This window comes from Equus quagga, chromosome 12, assembly GCF_021613505.1.
Source record: "Equus quagga isolate Etosha38 chromosome 12, UCLA_HA_Equagga_1.0, whole genome shotgun sequence".
In the NCBI taxonomy this organism is placed as follows: domain Eukaryota; kingdom Metazoa; phylum Chordata; class Mammalia; order Perissodactyla; family Equidae; genus Equus; species Equus quagga.
Window position 1 is genome coordinate 79,836,332 of NC_060278.1, and position 20,807 is coordinate 79,857,138.

At 46.8% G+C, this 20,807-nt stretch overlaps 1 protein-coding gene across 1 annotated transcript; it reads left to right on the forward strand.

Moving 5' to 3' along the window:
- Positions 1-2,144: 2,144 nt before the first annotated feature.
- Positions 2,145-13,917, forward strand: PROKR2 (prokineticin receptor 2). Its single transcript, XM_046679035.1, has 3 exons — positions 2,145-2,311; positions 4,468-5,062; positions 11,254-13,917. The coding sequence occupies exons 2-3, from the start codon at positions 4,605-4,607 to the stop codon at positions 11,948-11,950; spliced, it is 1,155 nt and encodes a 384-aa protein (XP_046534991.1). The 5' UTR covers positions 2,145-2,311; positions 4,468-4,604; the 3' UTR covers positions 11,951-13,917.
- Positions 13,918-20,807: the final 6,890 nt, after the last annotated feature.

The window sequence follows — 20,807 nt, forward strand, 5'->3', positions numbered from 1 at the left end:
TACCATATGATCCAGCAATCCTACTTCTGGGTAAATATTCAAAGGGAATTAAACCATTGTCTTGAAGAGATGTCTGCACCCCCAAGTTCATTGCAGGATTATTCACAGTAGCCAAGACGTGGAAACAAGTATCTATCAACAGATGAATGGATGGTATACAACAGTGTGTACATACAGACACACACTCTGGAATATTATTTAGCTGCAAAAAGGAGGATATCCTACAATTTGGGACAATGCAGATGGAACTTGAGGGCAATATAAGTGAGTAAAATAAGTCAGACAGAAAAAGACAAATACTGTATGATCTCACTCATATGTAGACTCTAAGGGGAAAAAAGCCAAATTCATAGAAGCACAGAGTGGAATCGCGGTTGCCAGGAGGTGGGGAGTGGGAGAAATGGAGAGATGTTGGTGAAAGCGTACAAACCTCCAGATACAGAATTAATAATTTCTGAGAATCTAATGTGCAGCATGGTGACTATAGTTAACAACACTATATTGCATACTTGAAAGTTACTAAGAGACCAGATCTTAAAAGTTCTCACCACACACACACAACACAAAACTGTAATTATGTTTGGTGATGAATGTGTTAACTAACCTCGCTGTGGTAATCATGTTACAATGTATACGTGTATCAAATTATCATGTTGTATACCTTAAGCTTACACAATGTTATACGTCAATTACATCTCAATAAAGCTGGAAAAAATAAAATGCTTAAAAAGGGGAGAAGGAAGGTGGGGTTAGTTCCACACAAGGTAGGAAAGGCAGAATCACAGAATGGCACCACCCAAAGAGTTTCTTTTTTTCTCCTTTGGTGAGGAAGATTGGCCCTGAGCTAACATCTGTGCCAATCTTCCTCTGTTTTGTATGTGGGATGCTGCCACAGAGCAGGTTGATGAGTGGTGTGTAGGTCCCGGGCCCTATTGGAACCTCAAATCCTGGGCGCAAAGCAGAGCTGCCAAACGAAACCTCTACGCCACCAGGCTGGCCCCCAAAGAGATTCTTGATCATCTATTCGGGAATTTTAAGTTGGCATCCCAGTGAACTGTACTTATTCTGAGATACGTTCTCTTTGGCCAACACAGGGTTTTTTGTCTTATTCTACATAACCCAACAGAGTACTTAAAAAGTTCTGAAACCCCAGACTCTGGAAAAATGGGAAGATCTGACAAAGCAGAATCCATATTCTAAGGTACTCATGATCGGCTGGGATTCAACACTGGAGGACCCCTTTAGACCTTCAGTCTCCTGCCACAGCTTACGGTTGCAATTCTGTAAACCCAGAGCTTCCCTCTGTGCTTTCCAGCCGCCAGTCATTAGAATTAGCAGATCCTGAAAGTTTAATCCCCTCGCTCAACAGACATGTAAGGAAACCAAGGACCAGAGACGTCGTGGAAATCGCCTAAAATCAGAGCCTGTTGGCAGCAAAGTGGCGGGCCCCAGAGTCTCCCGACACACAGACAGGGGTCCAACTGGGATGTCTTTGAAGGCCCAAGGATCTGGCAGTGGTAAGCATCGCAGGGTTTTGGCGAGGACTTCAGGGTCGGAGCTCTGAGCAGGGCAATCTGCCCCCGACCCGCAGCTTCCTCCTGGGGGGCCTTCCCCTCACCATCACCCACCGCTAAAGGCCCACTCTGCACTCATTGGAGTCCAGCACCAGCTCTGGGCACGAAGGAATGCACCCCGGGCTCCTCCTGAATGAGTCACTTTGTAGCGGGAACGGACGCTGGTGCTGAGCTCCTGCCAGAGAGTGGACACTCGGCTCCCGCAGGGGTGACCCCCACGGGGCGCCGCCGCGGGGAGCAGAGGACCTTGCCGGTTCCTCGGAATCGCACCATCTAAACCCGGCTGCTGCGATCCCATTCACACGGGGTGCGAGGGCGCGGAAACCCCTGTGAGGGGCAGACCCCGCGGACTGGGGGTACGCACCAACGCGGCCAGAGCTCCGTCCGCCCCGCGCTCTGGGCGCACCCCGTGCAGGAGCTGAGCACCCATCGTCTGCCACGGCGCGGAGGCAGGAGAGGGACCCCGGGGCGGAGTCGAGCGCCGGGCGGGGCGCGCTGTGCCAGGTCCGAGCCGCCAGGAAGAACTGCGGGGGCGGAGCGCCACCTCCAGCGGGAAGACAGAGACCGCGACGCGCCCGGCCAGCGCGCTGGGGCGAGAGGAAAGGAGGACAGCCCCTACGCAGTGCCTCCGCAAGTGCAAGTCCAGGTCCCCGAGGTGGGACCCGAGCGACCCGACCCGCACCATTCGCTCCGGTCGCCCCGGCTGAGGAGCGCGCGGGGACGACGGGCCCAGGCAGGTACGTGCTGAGCTGGGCGCAGTCCCAGGACTCCATGGGTGGCGCGGGGGCTGTCGCAGGGGCTGGGGGCTCCGACGCCCACTTCTTTCTCCTGGGGATGCGGGCTGCTTTGCCTCCTGCCACTCTCGGGATGCGCCCCGGCTGGCTCGAAGTAGACGAGCTGGTGCCAGGAGATTCCGCCGCAACCCTACGGAGCCGTGCGGACCCGGCAGGAGACCGCAAGCTGGGACTAGGAAGTGCGGACGCGGGCGGAGGGCGCAGCAGGCAGCTGGACTAGCGGGCGAGCGCCAAATTGCAGGGGAGGGCAGCGTAGGAGGCGCCTGCCCGAAAGGTGAGCAGAAAAGAGGAAGCGCCTCTGGGAAAATTCCAGCTCACCGCCTTCTTCTCCTGCCCCCAATATTTTTCCCGCCCAGAAGCCCCGCACAGTTTGCTTTTCGAGCCTGAGTTTCTGACTTGACTCCCGCCTCTGCTAAGGCGGCGCCTCCGGGGACGGCGCTGCAAGGTTAATAAACGAGGGGAGGCAAGAGGGCTCCTGGAGCGGGTGGGTCCAGGGCCGGGAGTGCGTCCTGCAGAAATGGGGCGAGGACCTGCCCCCGCCGGGCCCGCGCCCTCTGCTCTCGGGTCTGGGGACTGGACAGCCGCGAGGGCGCGACTCCCGCCTCTCCGTGTCGGGCTGAGCACTGTCTGCGGGGACTGGGGCTCGTGTGAGACGAGAGGCGACCCGGAGGGAGGTCGCCCCCCCGCCGCGATCGTGAGCCTCCCCTCGTGTACGGAGCAGGCGAGCGCGCCGCAGGTTAGAGTGTCCCTGCCACCCTACGACTGCTGTCCCCTCCGGAGGCAGTTCCTGTCCCACGCCCTCCCCTTCCTCTCACAGGGCCGGGTCACACCTACTGTCCAGTTTGGTCCGCTTCCTGCTACCAGCATCCTGTGGCCCCCACACTTGGAGTCGTTTCTAGGGGTTCTAAGAGGTGGGGGAGGGGAAGGTGGTTGGTGGCTGGACGGCTCGGGCCCCCTTTCCGCGGATGCTGGGGTCCCGGTTCTTTTTTCCAGCTTCTCGGACGCCTTGAGCCCAATGGTGCCCTATCGTCTGAGGGCTCAGCTCTTAAGAGACTTTCTTTCGTCTCCCGTGGGCGTCTCGAGACACCCAGAATATAAAGGACTTAGGCAATGAGGGACAGTTCCGTTCTCAGGCTCTCCTGGTCCTCGCTGACACTGCCCCCTCCCTTTGGGGGCTGTTTTCAGTTAAGGCAGGTCTTGGAGCAGCCACCCTTTCAGAGGACACAGACTTTGGTGACAAAACATGGTGCCTCTCGGTCAGAGCTGATTCTGGGAGGGGAACTGGGGGCATGGTGAAGGGTTCAAGGGAGCAGATCAAAAGATGGGGCAGGGAGGGGAAGCAGACAAAGGAGTTCTTCCCAGAGCTGGTTCTCAAAACTCAGAGGAGCAGCCTGAGAATTCCCTCCCACCCACAGCCTCCCCGGCCTGCAAAATCCTGTCAGGATCCTCATTCATTCATTCAGCAGATTCCCATCCAGCCCCCACCATGTGCCAAGTCCTGGGCTAGGCAGCAGGAATTTGGTTTACAGGAAGGTTGGGATTCAGAGAGCATAAATCACTGGCCCAAGATGACTCAACCTGTTCAAGTGAAAATAGATTTGGTGATTTCCAAGTCTGTGGTTTGGCGGAGACAGAGGGAGCAGTGCCTTGCTTTGGAGGAAAGACCCTGCTGTATGCCAGTCCCTTGGCTCACTGTCCCTGGCCAGTGGATGGTGCAGCAGTGATGGTGCCATAGAATCCTGGGCCAGCTGCCTGGAGCAGCCTTGGAAAGCTTCCAGAAGACTACTGTGAGGGCTAATAGGGTGGGGAGGACACTGGGCAATCAAACTGGTTCTGGCCCCTGGTAACAGGGCAAAGAGGCACGTTCTTCTTGGTGTCCTTGGAGAGTCCAGTCCATCCTATCCCCAGTCCCTCCTGACAGCAGCATAGCCAGTGGAGGGTTTCCTAACTTCCACATCTCATGTCTCCTCTCCCCCGGACCCTGGGTAGTTCTGTCTGTGGGTAGGCATTGGGTCTGATTGGCCTGTGACTGGGGAACTCTGGGGGAATGCTATGAGGTGTTCTCCTGCATGTTGTCCACTGGTTTTGTCTCCTTCCAGGATCCCGGATGGCACGTTGACTCCCCAAGGATGTGGGCAGGGTGCTAGACCTTGTGAGAGCAGAAAATCTGGACTGCCAGCTCAGAGTGCTCAGACCCCCAAAATTCTCACGCACCACTCCACCTGCAAGCTTCACCATGGCAGCCCAGAATGGAAACACTAGTTTTGCACCCAACTTCAATCCACCCCAAGACCATGCCTCCTCCCTCCCCTTCAACTTCAGTTATGGTGATTACGACCTCCCTCTGGATGAAGATGAGGACATGACCAAGACTCGGACCTTCTTCGCAGCCAAGATCGTCATCGGGGTGGCACTGGCAGGCATCATGCTTGTTTGCGGCATTGGCAACTTTGTCTTCATTGCTGCTCTTGCCCGCTATAAGAAGCTGCGCAACCTCACCAACCTGCTCATTGCTAACCTGGCCATCTCTGACTTCCTGGTGGCCATCATCTGCTGCCCCTTCGAGATGGACTACTATGTGGTGCGCCAGCTCTCTTGGGAGCATGGCCACGTGCTCTGTGCCTCCGTCAACTACCTGCGTACAGTCTCACTCTACGTCTCCACCAATGCCCTGCTGGCCATTGCTATCGACAGGTAAGGATGTTGGGCAGAGGTTAAGATGGGGGCTGGACCGGGCTGCCCCTTCCTCCCTTCAGCTCTGGCAGGTTGGCGTTGCTCCAGATTTGAATGCTTGCCAATCTATCGTGGGGCAAGAGGAGACCAGGTTTCTCCACTTGTGGGTCATGTTCTCCCAAATGTGAGCAAGAGTGAGGCTCCCGAGCCCCCCAGCTCTGGGCCATGACCCAAGACACTACATCTGTTTCAGATATAGGCAGTCACATGACCGTGAGTGGCATCAAACACAAAGACAAAAGCAGTAAGTTCAGGTAGTACTACTTAGAAGCCACGTGAGAGTTAACCAGTTAACCAGCTTCCAGTCAAGACAGCATGTGCCAAGAGTTTCTGTAACCATTACCCAGATCAAGATATGGAACATTTCCATCGTCTAGAAAACTTCCTCGTGCCCCTTACCAGTCAATCCTCCCACCCCAGGCAACCACTCATCTGATCTCTATCATCGTAGTTGAGTTTTGCCTGTTCTTTCACTTCATGAAAATGGAATCGTACAGTGTGGACTTTTGTTTCTAGTGATTTTGTTGCACAGCTGATTTTAAAATAAGACAACAGGGCCTGTTTGCAGGAAAGAGGGAAGGACATGCTTGCTTTTGCTTTTTTGCATACATCCATGTGCTCATTTGCATACATTTACATGAGATGTTCTAGAAGTCCTTGTTCTATTATAAATTTATAGAGTAAAATCTCTAATAGCAGCTATGACACATCTGACATGTGTCTTATTTATGTAAACAGTTGTAGGCCAGCATCAGACCATCAGTAGCTCAGTTTGAGAGGCAATTGGTGTCACATCCTCTTGGTCCACTGTTGCATGATATGCTGAAACTCATTTTGATGATGTGTTTTTTAATCATCTTTTTCTCCTTTTGTCTCCTTTCATCTCTTCTGTTTTTCCCTCGTTCTCATGCTATTTAGGTTTGTTGTCCTTTTTCATCAACCAGTTGATTATTGTTCATTTATGATAATAAAATACACATATAGGTATAAGAGGCATCTTCCTTTTTCTAACATAATTCCTGCAGGAAAAATAATTTTGTTATTACAACTCTCAGGCTTTCGAGCCCTGAAATCAGTGTTTATGAAACGTACCTGTCAACCAAAGGCACAGAATTCCCCAGAGGAGATGATACAAAGTCAGATTCCTGGGCCCCACCCCAACCCTCTGGAATGGGACTCCCCTGGGCTAGGTCTCAGGAATCGCTGTAATTTTATCCAATTCCCTGAGTGATTCTGATGCTCACTCAAGTGAGAGTCATCACTAGTCTCATCCCCTTTGTCCCATTGAAAGGTTTGTCTTTATAACATAAGGGGTTTTTTGGGTAACACAAGAGTTTCTTAGGAAGCAATCATCCTGTTACAACAAGTTACAAAGGGTGGTTCCTTTTTCACCACAAACCGGTTCTGCCCCCATCGGCTTCCCAGCTCCACCAGCAGTTCCATCATTCTCCCAGTCACGCAAGCAGGGAAAATCACCATTATTCTTTGCCTTTCTCCCTGTCCCGCCCCCACCCACCCCCCCCTCTGTGTTCAGCCCTCCACCAAGTCCTGGCAATTGTCCCTTCAACCTCATCTCTTGGCAAGCCATGGCGGGACCATTATAATGCTCCTCTAACCTGTCTCTTCACCCCCTCAGGGGCTCCTCACTGTCCCCTGAGATCCACACTCATCCGTATTAAGCATCAGAATATCACTCATTGATGAGTCTTCCTAAAATATTCCATTGCTTACAAAACCTCCAAAAGTTCCAGTGCCTACAGAATACATGCCAAATCCTGAGTCCAGCATCCTAGAGCCTTTATAATCTGATGCCAACCTATTTTTCCAATCTCATGCTGTGTATGGAGGTACAGATAGTCTTTTCCAAAGACTATGTTATAGACGTTATATTTTAAGTGCAATAACCATGTCTTCTATCTTTCTGTCTCCACAGTGGCTAGCACAGAGCCTTATACCTGTGTCTTAGTTTAGTTTACTCCAAAAATAGACTCTGAGACAAAGATTCATGTGCAGGTAGCACCCAGGGAGCACCTCCGGGAGTGGGAATTGAGGCAGGCAAAGGAAGGCAGTCAGTACAGCCATGTTAGCGAGCAAGTCTCCACTCTGGGCAACTGGAGCTCATTTCTGCTGAGGAACACTTGGAGCAGGTATAGATCACACCTCAGCCTTCATCCAGGAGTGGGAGGTGGGAGGGAGCTGGGGTATTTATACACCAACTCTCATAAGTCATTAGTGAGAGCTGCTCTGAAAATGCTGTGCAGGTCCAAGAGGACTCTGGAAGCAGGAGAAGGCCTTCAGACAAAGAAGTGAAGGTGTTGGCAGGTGGGAATGGATAGCTGTGCACTGAAGTGATAAGAGCAAAAGGATATGAGAAGGGTACCAAAAGTGTCTGCTAAGCCTGGTAGACCCACACAGGCTGCTCGTCCTGCTTTGTGCTTAACTTGTGTATATGGAAACATAAAGTAGAAGATACAGTCTTTGACCTCAAGAAGCTTTTCTTCCAACAAAAACTAGAATAATCAAGTGATAAGAGTGATTTGAAGGAAGCCATGATCATTATGTTACTGACATAGTCTGGGAATATTTCATGACGAAGATGTTGTGATTCAAGTGTACTGTCCTGACCACCTCCTGTTTACCCCATTGCCAAAGGCAGGATTCACTCGCCCTAAATAGTACAAGATGAGCAAACGCACAACACTTGACACTGGGCAGATGAGCCTGACAGCAGTTAATTAGACTCATATACTCACAGCCCAGGGAAGGAGGACACTGTACACCATGTAGGGACACATGGGAGTTGCACTCAGGAATAGATGAACCAGCAGAGGCTGTGGGAGGCACGCTTCATAGTGACAAGAGGATGGGGTGACCCTTGGCTCCCATAGGCGGATGTGAGTGGCTTATTTGAATAATTTTGCCAACTGGCAGGGAGGTGATTAGGTTGAGGATGGGGGTGCAGCTTGTCCAGCTGATAGAGGAAGGAGCAGGACAGGAAGCCTTTGCCACTGGGTGGCGGGGTATATCTGGGGAGAACGGAGGAACTCATGGCTAGGCGTTTGGGGCCCTGTGAAGCTCAAAGATGTCAAGGCAGCCCATGGAATTTCAGGCCTTATGATGCAGGAGCCTAATAAATAGCACTCCTTACTTACTCAGGTTCTAAACCCATTGAAAAATAGGCAAAATGATAAGAAAGATGGATGGCCAAACTCTCACTTTTGCCCTGACGACACTGATATTGGCTATCTGGGCTTTGTCTGTGGGCATGGGGACCACTTCATACTCGGAATTAGATAGGCCTGTGCACCCTGACACAGGCAGCCAGGAGAAGCATAGGCCTCTCTGTGTACTTCAGTTTATCCCTCAGCAAAATACGCCTGTCCTACTACGTAAAAATATCAGAAGGGCTACCTACTGCCATTTCTGGATGCCACAACCAGAAGAAGAGCAAGGTTCATGTGCAGAGGGCCTGGAAGAGAAGCTGTTTCAAGTCATAGAGACCCTAGAAGGAGAGTGTTGACCTCAGAAACACATCCAAGCAGATAGATAGCAACAAAGACCTTGCCGATGTCGCTCTAGCCAATGAAGGAGTCATGGAAAATGATCAGTTTAAACAAAGTACTATAGTTCCCAAGATGCTTTATGTACATTTACCTTCTTAGAACTTGACAAAAAGCCTGAGAGGTTGTCAGTAAAATTACTATCCCCATTTCACAGATGAAGAAAATAAGTCCCAGGAGCATAAGAGATTTGTCCAAGTGCACAGCTTGGATTCACGTGCACAGCTGGAACGCAAGTCTTCTGAATATTATTTTTTCTGATTTATTTTATGACAACTCTGGATTTTGGAACATCTTACAGAATGAGGAAGATGTTATTAGATAAAAAGGAATTCAAATTTAAGAGTTGATGACAGAATAAGCAGGAATGTGGAAATTCTCTTTGGCATTGGTTATTGAGATACTTTCCATGCTGGAACCAGATTGAGAGAGAGAGCTATTAAGTCCTGAATGAGTTCTGCATTATCTAAGGACTTTGGACTCAGCATCATAAGCAGAATAATGCACACCCCGCCCCCAAATATCCACATCCTAATCCCCAGAACCTGTGAATATGTTATGTTACATGCCACAGGGGAAATAAGGTAGCAGATGGAATTAAGGTTGCTAATGAGCTGATCTTAAAATAAATTATACTGGATTATCTGAATAGGCACAACGTTATCACGTTAAGGTCCTTAAATGTGGAAGAAGGAGGCAGAAGAGTCAATGTCATTGTCACAGTGATGAGATGTAAGAAAGGCTTGACTGGTCATTGTTGGCTTTGAACATGGAAGAGGGCCATGAGCCAAGGAATGCAGGCAGCCCTAGAAAAGGGTGGTAAAAAAAAGATACTATTCACACAGCCTCCAGAAAGGCTCCAACACCTTGATTTTAGCCCAGTGATAACCATGTCAGACTTCTGACCTCCAAAACTATAAGATAATAAATTTGTGAAGTTTAAGCCACTAATATACTCAGCCATCACAGAAAGACAGTATTTGTGGGATGTCCCTGCCCCAGTTAAGCATGGGCCAGCCCACTTGTCCTACTGTCCAGCCCTGTCAGCTTTGTGCCACCCAGGCAAGTCATGTGGGTTAACTGGTCAAGGCTGGGTCCCATGTATGGGTGAAGAACTCCAGCAACCACGGCTCATATTAATACATCCAGCTGGGGTGCAGCCAATGGTTGGGATGGGGTCCACCTATATCTCAGATCTTCAGAAAGCTGCATGCTGGGGAGAGCCATGATGCCATGGGATTTCCTAATTGAATTCTAGAGATCAGAGCTGCCAGTGGGCAGGGGGCAGGCAAGAGAAGATAAAATAACCTCATCACAGAAATATTGCTGGGGACAGGCAGAAAAAAACAAGGCAGAAGGCCTTCTTGGTTGAGTGAGAAACTTGGAAAGGTGACCAAAGGGTCTGGTTACAAAGGAAAGGTAAACTGGATAGGATTTTCTACAGAAAGCTTTCTGCTCTTGGTCACAACTTGACTCAAGCTCCAGGTATGACATAAGTGTACATTTCCAGTGTTGAATTATTTCTCCCTGCTCCTCATGCCTCTTCTCTTCCTCCACCTTCTCCTGCCACCTCTTCCCCTCCCCGCCTAAAATGCATAGAAATGGTTCCAGGGCACCAAAGTACCTAAACAGGTCTCATTAGGTGTTTCTGGAAAGAAGATACTCAACCTACACAAATGAGCTCATTTCCCACAGAGGACTCCAATTTCTTTCCAGACAGTGTTGCTCATTGGAAAGAGCAGGAGAAAAGCCTTATGCTGTGTGGTACTTTACAGTGTCAAGGTGATTTCACATACCTTGTCATCTGAATTTGAGACAGCCCAGGGAGGTGGGTGTAGAAGCTGTGTATCAGGAGCCTGGATTCTGGTCCCTGCACCAGGTGAGCTTGGACAAGTCATTTGCTTCTTATTAGATTCCTTGGGTTCCACCCCAAGCTCACCCCTGCTCTCCTGCTCTGTAATGCAGGATGACACCTAGGGGGAGGAAAGAGAAAGCCCGGCTCCACTGCCCTAAGAAAGGCCCCCACCTCTCACTGAGACCCGCAGCCCTTCTCTCACCTCTAAACCACGAGCTATTTGGAATGAAGAGTTTCAAAGGGACTATATTCTTAGGGAGAATGGCAATACTGAAAGCCAAGGGAGTAACAGTAAGATGCATACTACTGCTACTATACTACTAATAATAGGCCACATGTATTTATTGAACACCTACTACATGCCACACATTTTATAACATCACATCTAATGTTCACAGCGGCCCTGCAAGGTAGGTGTCATTTTATCCCATGCTGCATGTGATGAAATGAATCTCAGAGAGACTGATTCACTCCAGACCCCATCGCCAGTCACGGGGAAAGGCTGGATTTATTCCACCTGTTTGACCCAAAGCCTGTGCTGTTTCCACTAAACCACTCCACTTCTCCAGATGCCAAATGATGTTGCTAAAATAAAATGAAGCTTGTTGAAGCTGGATAATAGGCACATGGGGACTCGTGCCATTTTGTCTGCTTTTGTGTGTGTTTGGGGTTAGTTAGACACTAATAATGTTTCCAAGTACACGTCTTTATTATTGATGGCTTCCTTTCCCTGCCAGGTATCTTGCTATCGTTCACCCTTTGAAACCACGGATGAATTATCAAACGGCCTCCTTCCTGATCGCTTTGGTCTGGATGGTGTCCATTCTCATCGCCATCCCATCTGCCTACTTTGCAACAGAAACTGTCCTCTTTATCGTCAAAAGCCAGGAAAAGATCTTCTGTGGCCAGATCTGGCCAGTGGACCAGCAGCTCTACTATAAGTCCTACTTCCTCTTCATCTTTGGCATCGAGTTCGTGGGCCCGGTGGTCACCATGACCCTGTGCTACGCCAGGATCTCGCGGGAGCTGTGGTTCAAGGCGGTCCCTGGTTTCCAGACCGAGCAGATCCGGAAGCGGCTGCGCTGCCGCCGGAAGACAGTTCTGGTGCTCATGTGCATCCTCACGGCCTACGTGCTGTGCTGGGCGCCTTTCTACGGCTTCACCATCGTGCGCGACTTCTTCCCCACTGTGTTCGTGAAGGAGAAGCACTACCTCACTGCCTTCTACGTCGTAGAGTGCATCGCCATGAGCAACAGCATGATCAACACCGTGTGCTTTGTCACGGTCAAGAACAACACCATGAAGTACTTCAAGAAGATGATGCTGCTCCACTGGCGTCCCTCCCACCACGGGAGCAAGTCCAGTGCTGACCTTGACCTCAAAACCAGCGGCATGCCAGCCACCGAAGAGGTGGACTGTATCAGGCTGAAGTGACTCATTGGTATTTCACGATTGAAAATCCAAAAGCCAGTACTCAGAGCACAGTTCACCAGTAACCAGGTTCACAGTCTGCATGGAGAAAGGGCAAGTGTGTTCACACCTCACTGCCCTCGAGGAGCTGGATGCTTCTTGGTCATAACGTACAGTGAGACTAGACACAAACCACAGCAGCTGACATTTACTGATATCTGCTCAACATCTACTGTGTGCAAGCCACACCAATGAGATTAGACATGGGCAACAGGAGCTGACATTTACTGATAACCTACTGTGTGCAAAAATATTAAAATAACAAAACAAAATGGCAGAAGGTATTAGAGTCACCAAGCTATATCCGGATGTATAGATGGTAAGAGAGAGGTCACAAATGGTATCTGGACTCATTCTCCATCTTCCCACATTCTGCATCTTATCAGTGCAGGAATGTCAGAAGGCTATAGAACAAGGCAGTCAGACACAATGGAATAGTAAGGATAAGTTCGTCAGAGTGTAGGCTTTATAGCCTCACGGCAAGAGAGTTCATGCCATCACATTGAGCTTTCCCACCTAGCTCCTACTACCTCCCTAGGACATTCTCTATGATTCTGGCTGCCAGAAAAGAATTTTTTTTCATACCAGGTCATTGGTTATCTATAATGGAGTCATTTCAAAGGAAAGAACCAAAAAATCTCTTTTCTACTGATGCTTGAAAGCTCATCATTCTTTTGGGTGAAGACAGACAATCCTGAAATGAGGAACGCATCCAGTTCCTGACATCTTAATGTAAAGGATTTCAGGGGCTCTAGTGTCAGGGAGGGCGGAGACAGAAAAAGGGATGGAGCTCACCAATGGTTATGAACATAATCTGTGTGGCCATTTTGCTAAGACCTGGACCACTTTTCTAGAACACGCCCTCTTTTGCAAAGATGAGTTTTACTTGAAATCCAAAGACCTTGGTGTAAATCCTAACTCTCAGATTCATGTGACCTAGATGTTTACTCCCTCTGCATCTCAGTTTTGCTTCAGTGAAATAGGGTGATGAAAATACCTTCTCTGCCTACTTTACAAGACTGTTGCGAGAGTCCATTGAGGTCATAGTTTATGAAAGTGTTTTCAAGTATACAAGTGATAAGAATGGATAAGTGATACTGAACACTATTTGGACAAAGGAAATGCCATCCACTGTGTCTTATTATGGAAAAACACTCCCACTTTTTCATTCTTATTCTTTGGACCAGAGACCCCTGAACTCTTCACAGTGCAACCCATCTACACTGATGCAAAAAAGGAATCCCTGTCCTGGGTTATATCAGAAAGATATAACCTAGAGTCTCAATGACCCACCCCTCCAGACTTTCAGCATCCCTGTGGTCCTAGAAGTATTGACAGTCTTTCCTGCAGGTTGCCAAACAGCACACCGCAGGCCTGCATAAATCTGTTTGTGTTATTATACATCTGTGGTGATTGTGTATATTTGTCCTCATTTCTTCCTGATTCATTTTGAAGCAGAGACTATGCAAATGGTACCTGGTTTGGGATTGACCCAAAAGACTCACATTTGGATAATCCTACTTTTCTATAGAGAAGGGATTGTTTAATTGTTTGCTTGTGTGGATGTGTGTGTGTTTTAAATTAATTGTTGATTTGTTTATCCAACGGTGAAGTGTCAGCCAACAACCACCCAGCAGCCTCACCTTCAGCCCACTCATTGTACCCTCAGAAAATGCAAACTCCCTTTAATATCAGCCTAAGCCAAATGGTTTGTAAATTCTGAGTTTACAAAATTACACAATGCATTCTAAAGCCAAGGAAGTAAGTATTTGGGGTTATCTGCATTTTAACAAATATAATAACTGTATTTTTATTTATTACCCCCATCTTGACTCTTCTTCTATTTAGAAGGTTCTTAGTGCCAGCCTGGTAGCATAGTGGTTAAGTTCAGGCACTCCACTTTGGCGGCCCAGGGTTTGTGGGTTTGAATCCCAGGTGCGGACCTACACACAGCTCATCAAGCCATGCTGTGGTGGCACCCACATACAAAATAGAGGAATATTGGCACAGATATTAGCTCAGCAACAGTCTTCCTCAAGCAAAACGAGGAAGATTGGCAACGGACGTTAACTCTGGGCCAAACTTCCTCAAAAAAACCAAAATAGTCTTTGAGGGTAGACTGTATAACAACTGTGTCTGTCAGAAGAATTCAGCCCCTTTTTCCTTTTTAGCCTAAAATGTACCAGGCTTCCTTCATTTAAATGTAACGGGAACAACTTTTGTAAATATCTGTGTGTACTTGTGATTTTCCAGTGAGTAAAAGTGTTATGATGTTATCAATGAAATAATTCACATATGGAATCTTAACCACAGAGTTCAGGCGTATTTTCCACCAGTCTTTTCTATATGTTAGCATATTTATATATAAATGAAGTAATAGCCATCCAAACAGTTCAACACTTAAAAAGAGAAGAAACTTGTTGAAGGCATTTTTGGAACAGTGGCAGCTCAGACCAGCAACCAGCCTCGTCTTGGTTACATCCCTCAAGCTTAAAGCCCAGGAGTGTCTCCATGCCTGCAAGTAAGCAAAGAACCACTACTCCGTGCCCAGGTTACCCTATTCATTTTAAAACCATCTTGTTTGTTTAATGAAGACTGCTGTTTGCATGGAGACTGTTCATTCCTCTAACTGGTGTTAAGGTAATAAATTAATTGTGCTTGTGTTTACCCTTTTTTTCTCAAGAGTAACTGATGGTAAGCTTAAGATACTTTTCACATGCTAAGATATGTAAACATTTATGCATATTATTATATATTGAAATTTGAATCTCATTTGGCAAAACAGATCCATTTCCTCCGCCAGAATAAGAGAAAAGATCTCTTTGTGATTACGCTATTAGAGATTTTTCTTTCAGCATCCAACATCTATAATAAGTTGATTCTCGAACTGAAGAAATCAGAAGATGGATTTTTGGCCCTTCAGGCATAAAAACCAATTCTAGACTTATGAAGGGAAAATATGACATGCCTGGGAGGTGATCAGAAAATTTTAAGTGAGCTTTATTTCTAGGTGAAAATGATGGTTTGAAACTTATCTCCTCAGTTTAACCATTGTCTCTCCCTTGGGCTCAAGAAGACACATACCCAATAGGACACTAGAGAAGGAAAAGGTCTTTTAAAGGTGTTTAACTCACTCCTTTCTTAAGTGAGGAGATCTGAATTCCAAATGAGGAAATGACTTGCTTAAGGACACATAGCTAACACTTGCCAGAGCCAGAACATTGCCCAAGGTCTCACTCTGGTCCCGTGAACTGCACTCAGTAACTGCCCTCCTGAGTCCAAAGGAGGGGCCCCCCACTAAAAATGCTTACACGGCTATTTAAGCTGGTTTCTGACCTCCCAGGAGAATCTTAAGCTGCACAAAAGATACCTTCCCTTCCTCTGGCGAGACAAGAGTGCATCCCATCCAAGGGATTTCATGATCCAGACTCCAGGATTCCAGAGAAACCAGAGAGAATTACGTGGGGGCCTCTCTGCTGCTCGTGCCTTTCTTTTCCCTTAGTAAGAGAAATGCCCCACTGAGGGAAATCTGAACATAGTTGCCTTGAATGTACATGGGGCTATTTGGAAGCAATGCTGGAGCCATATGGGAAAGCAGATTGTGATGAGAGGTGACCTTGGTCCCAGGAAAAGCAGGCAGTGGGAGAAGGGGCTTGCTCACATTCAAAGACAAAGTAAGTCTGGGGCCACCCAAGACAGAACGTGCAATCTTCACACAATTCCTACTGGCTGACCCTAAGCAGCAGTCATTCTTTGTGCCTCCCAGGAACCAAATGCCTTCTAGTCAGCAGGTCTGCCTCTCTCCTGAGGTATGCCAACCAACCCACACATTGCCTCCTGGGCTTGCTTGAACCACTTACTACTTTACAGATGCTCAAAGAAAGCCAAAAACAGGGCAATTCTTCCAAGAGATAAACTAGTGTGAAAAAAGTGTGTTTGGCACTTTTTTCAGATATAACAAATTGGTAAGAGGTGAGGGATTCACTGGAACATAGAAAGAATAAGTAATTACAGAACAGGGAAGTAGGCATGGGGGTTGCCTGCAAGAAGAAGAGAGGTCAGCCCTTGGAACAGAAGGCCATGTAGACACAACATCCTTGCATCCCTTTGTTGACTCTATACTGAATTCCCAAATATGAGTCACAGGCTGAGATGAAAGAGGTTGTCTCCAGAATCTCATTATATGCTGACCTTAAGTTCCCAGCTCTGGATCCAGCTTCTAACCAAGTTCCCAACATAATCCTCTCACCAAACCCTGCTGCAGGGATGGTCCAGTGTGTGCACAAAAGGGTCTTCCACCTATTCATCCAGTCTCACAGCTGGCTGCTGTGAAGGACAAAAATGATGGGGATGCAAGCCTGAATCTGAAGGTGACTCTCGAAATAATATATGATTAATTCTATTTTGAGGTTGAGATACTGGAGAGACACTGTAAGGACAAAAATGAAAAGAGTTTAGAAGACAGGTTCCTTCCAGCCATAGAGATCAGAAGGTTTGAGGTAGGGGGGAATTAGGCAGAACCCTGGAAGATGGGGAATGGTGGGGAGAGGGTATTCCAGGCAAAGTGAGCACAGATGTAGAAGAGGGGAAATGAGATGGAATCTAAGCAGAACAGCAATAGTTTTGTTTGATGGGCACGTAGAATTCAGAGTGTTTAAGGGGAGAACAGACTCAGGCAGCAGGTTAAAAAAAGAGTCTGGGGATGGGGGTAGACTCAATGAGCCTGGGATGAACGGTCAGACAGAATCAGGTTCAAATAATAATTCTTACTTACCATGTGAATTTGGAAAGATACCTTACTCCTTATCCAGGCCTTAGTTCCTCATTTGTAAAAGGGAAATAATAATAGTACTCACATCATAGGATTTTATGTGGATTAAATATATATCTTAGAAAAGTGCCTAACACATCATAAGCAATCAATAGATATTAGCTGTTATTTTTAGAATGATTAATTGTGGGAACAGAATTTCCCCTAGAGGAATCCAGAACATTGTGTCATGTATAATGGATACAATATTTTGGAATTATCAAACCAGAGTATTTTTATTTTCTGTGATCCCAAGTCTCTAGTCATCTTGGGCTCCCAACCATACCTGGCCAGCTCAAATCACAGAATTTCTTCCGTAGTGTAGAAGATGCCCTTCCAATGTTAAGGTTGAGACAGGAAGTTTAATGTCCCTCAGGAAGGAGAATATAACATAGGAGAAGTCTCCTCCACAGAGGAAGAAGAAAACAGAGCCCACCCCTTCCAGTTCCAATGGAGGTGGAAAGAAAGAAACAAAAGTTTGAAGACCAGATGCTTTTGTCCTAGCTTTCTCTTCAGGGGCTAAATTTGGGTGGTGGAGGTAGGGATGCAACAGAAGCATCTAAGGTAGGGAAGCCTAAGATCATGGGACAGGGAGGCACCAATGGAACGCTTGCCCCAGATCACTGGGGGAGGACCCAGACCTCTAAGAGAAGCCCTGAATATGGCCCAGAGAGCTGTGAAACAGCAATAGAGGAGGCTGCAAGATAGAGGAGTCTGAGGCAGTGCCTTGACACCCCGCGGCAAGCAGTAAGGTGCAGGGATCTATAAGTTCCCGTGTGTCCCACTTGGGGTCACAAATGGGTGGACAGAAGCCTGGGGTTGGGTCAAAGAGGCCATTATGTGTGGGGCCTTTGCAATCAAGAACGAGCAGTGAGGACCACAAACTCCAAAAGACTGGATGGTACCCATTGTTCCTCAGCAATCCATCCTGCAGCACAGCCAGCAAGAATCCAGAATCCAAATAACAGCACATGATTCTGAGTGTTCCTTCTGTCCTCCTCCAACATGAGGTTATGGAAGCCCCACCATAGTAGAAAGGAGTAGGGGACAGGGACTGAAATCCAAAAGATTTAATTTGTTTGATAGTCGGTGATTTAAACTGAAGGAAGTCTACTTAAGTTCAAAAAGACTATATGTCATGAATAGCTAAGTTTAAGTTTGCTTTTCCACCTCCCAATGAGATGGGGCTCACAAAGCTTTGGTCAAGAATAGAAAAGCCAAGAAGCCACATTTTCCTGTACATCCAAATGTAGCGTCAGCCAACTTTACACATATAACGATGATGAAGAAGCAGAGCAGACTGGGGACTGAGTCGAGGAGAAAAGAGGAAGAGAAGCTGTTGCACTGGAAACACATCATAGGAATGGAAATTGCCACACAGGATCCAGATCCAGACCTTCTAGAGTAGCATTCAAAACAATAAGGAGAAGCCAGCATGTCTTCAACATGGACAGTGCAGGAAAATATAGTTGATATAACATATGGTAGCCCTTGATATTAGCAACTTTGATGTTTGTGACTTTGTTCATGAACAATCACAAAGATTCACAATGTGATGAATTGTTACTCTGGGAGAGGCAAGTTTCCATCTTGTACACCAATGATTAGGCCTGGCCAACAGTATGGCAGTCTCATTTTAATGGGGCTTTCTTGTCCTTTACTCAATGTTGTATATGCAGTTACTCTCATGAAATGATAAAAGACCATATTTCTTAGTATAAAAAAAAAATGCCCCCTAAAAGAAAGCCAATGGCTTTCTGGTGATAGAAGCTGGTGCTAGTATTGAAAGTGAAGAAAGAAATGAAGATGTTATTAGGTGAGAAGTTAAAGATCCTCCCAGAATATGATAGTTCTTAGCCAGAGAATAGAAGTTCTTAGCCAGAGACTAGAAGTTCAGATAAATGTAAAGAATGTAATGACATATTTGCTTATTCCAATCTATGGCAAAGTGAATTGAATATAAGCTTTATACAGAAACAAGAAGGAGTGACTCATAACTCTTTCAGCAAATGCTTCAGCCTGTGGAAAAAAAATTACATTTTATGAAAGAAATTATAAGCTGTAGTGCTGGTCATATAACTGGGGATTCCCAAAGGCCTGAGTTCTAGGATGAGTCCTTCATGAGTGTCAAGGCTCTATATTTTCTAGATTCAGTTAAACTTTTGATACCTTCTCTCGAGGAAACCTTGTGGGAAGATGGAGAAATATAAATCGATGATATTTTGATTAAGTAGATTCATAGCCAGTTGAAAGAATATTGATTAAAGGATTTGCATCAATCTAAAGATTTTATTCATTATTTGACTGAACCTAGAGAAGGTAAGATTATTAAAGGTCTGGGCCCCTGAAGGGGATATGGATTGAACAGCAAACACTTGGATGAGTTCCTCGCCATTCAAGTTGTTTGAGCTACATCAGCTTCAACCAAGGTTTGGCTTACTCACCCAGATAGTATGCTGAAGTCCTGTTTTTTTTATTTTATTTCAGCAAATTGTCATTCTATTATGTAGAGGTTGCTATAGATAAACTCTGGGAATTAGTTCTCTTCCTCCTCCTCATTATTATCATCACCAACCACAGAGAGTTGTGGGAGCATCAACGGAAAGAAGCAGAAAATTGGGAGGTCCATAGCTGTCCCACAAAAGTGTCACCATCCAGAGCCACACTGTTTCACAACAGTACTTTTGTGTTATAATTAGACCACTGCCTTCCAGATGTCTGACCATCATTTAATGAAGGGGCAACCCAGTTTTTGCTCCAAGGTTATTCTTACTATAGCATAATAAAAACACAAGATGCTGATGCTTCTAGTTCTCAGATTACTCCACCTGAGCCTGACTTCTTGCTTCAAGCAGGATTTTAGCTGAAAAACATCTCTTAATGTTGGGTTTACAAACTCACTGAAGTGGCTCTGAGTGAGCCTTCTATTCCTGGGTGTGGTAGACTGAATAAGGACCCTCCAAGTATGTCCACATCCTAATCTCAAGGACCAGTCAATATGTCATCTTATGGCAAAAGGAACTTTGCTTGTGTGATTAAGTTAAGCACCTTGAGATGAGGAGATAATCCTGCATTATCTGGAGTGAGCCCAATGTAATCACAAGGATCTTTATAAAGAGGAAGACAAGAAAGACAAAATCAGGAAAATGTGATGTGATGACAAAAGCAGATCTTAGATGATGTGCTTTGAAGATGAAGGAAGGAGTCACAAGCCAAGGAATGCAGACACCTTCTAAAAGCTGAAGAAGGTAACAAAACAAATTCTCCCATGGAGTCTCCAGAAAAAACACAACACTATCAACAGCATGATTTTAGCCTCATGAATTCATTTTGGACTTCTGATCTCCAGAATTGCAGGAGAATAAATTTGTATTATTTTAAGCCACTAGGTTTATGTCTATTTGTTACAGCAGCAATAAGAAACTAATATACCCAGGTACCAATTTCACTGTTTAAATGACAACTGAGAAGAGTGACATCAGCAACATGGCAGAGTGAGCTGTTCCCTTTATCTCTCCCCTTCTGAATTACAACTAAACAGACATTCATTGACCAACAGAGGATACCTGCATAGCACAACACAATGCTGGAGAGACTCATGCAGCTATGCATCTGAAGGTGGATAGACTGAATCCCTGGGAAGCAGTGAAGATAGGTTAGCACACCCCTCCCCATCCCTGGCAGTAGCAAGCCAGGTCGCAAAACCTCACACAGTGGCTGGTGTGACTCTAAGAGGATGCAGGGACAGTGTAGCCTGCACACAAATGCTATCCTAGCCTGTGGATGAGCCCACCATGCTGCAGCAGCCCTGCCACTGGGAATGCTGCCACTGTGCCACTGAGTGGTTGCAGCTTAGCCCCCAGAAAGGAGCTCACCCACAAAGCACAACAGTTGCACAACTGTAACAGGAGGCAGGGGCAGGCTGGTGTGTACATGAATGCCTTTAGAGGGTTAGCCCAGCCTGTGGGAGCATCCACCATGCGTGAATGGCTCTGCCAATGGGAACACTCC

Excerpts from the sequence above, each read along its gene's own strand:
- PROKR2 (XM_046679035.1), top strand. The coding sequence starts at position 4,605 with ATGGCAGCCCAGAATGGAAACACTAGTTTTGCACCCAACTTCAATCCA. Across the intron at positions 5,063-11,253 it reads CTGGCCATTGCTATCGACAG|GTATCTTGCTATCGTTCACC; the intron begins GTAAGGATGTTG and ends TTTCCCTGCCAG.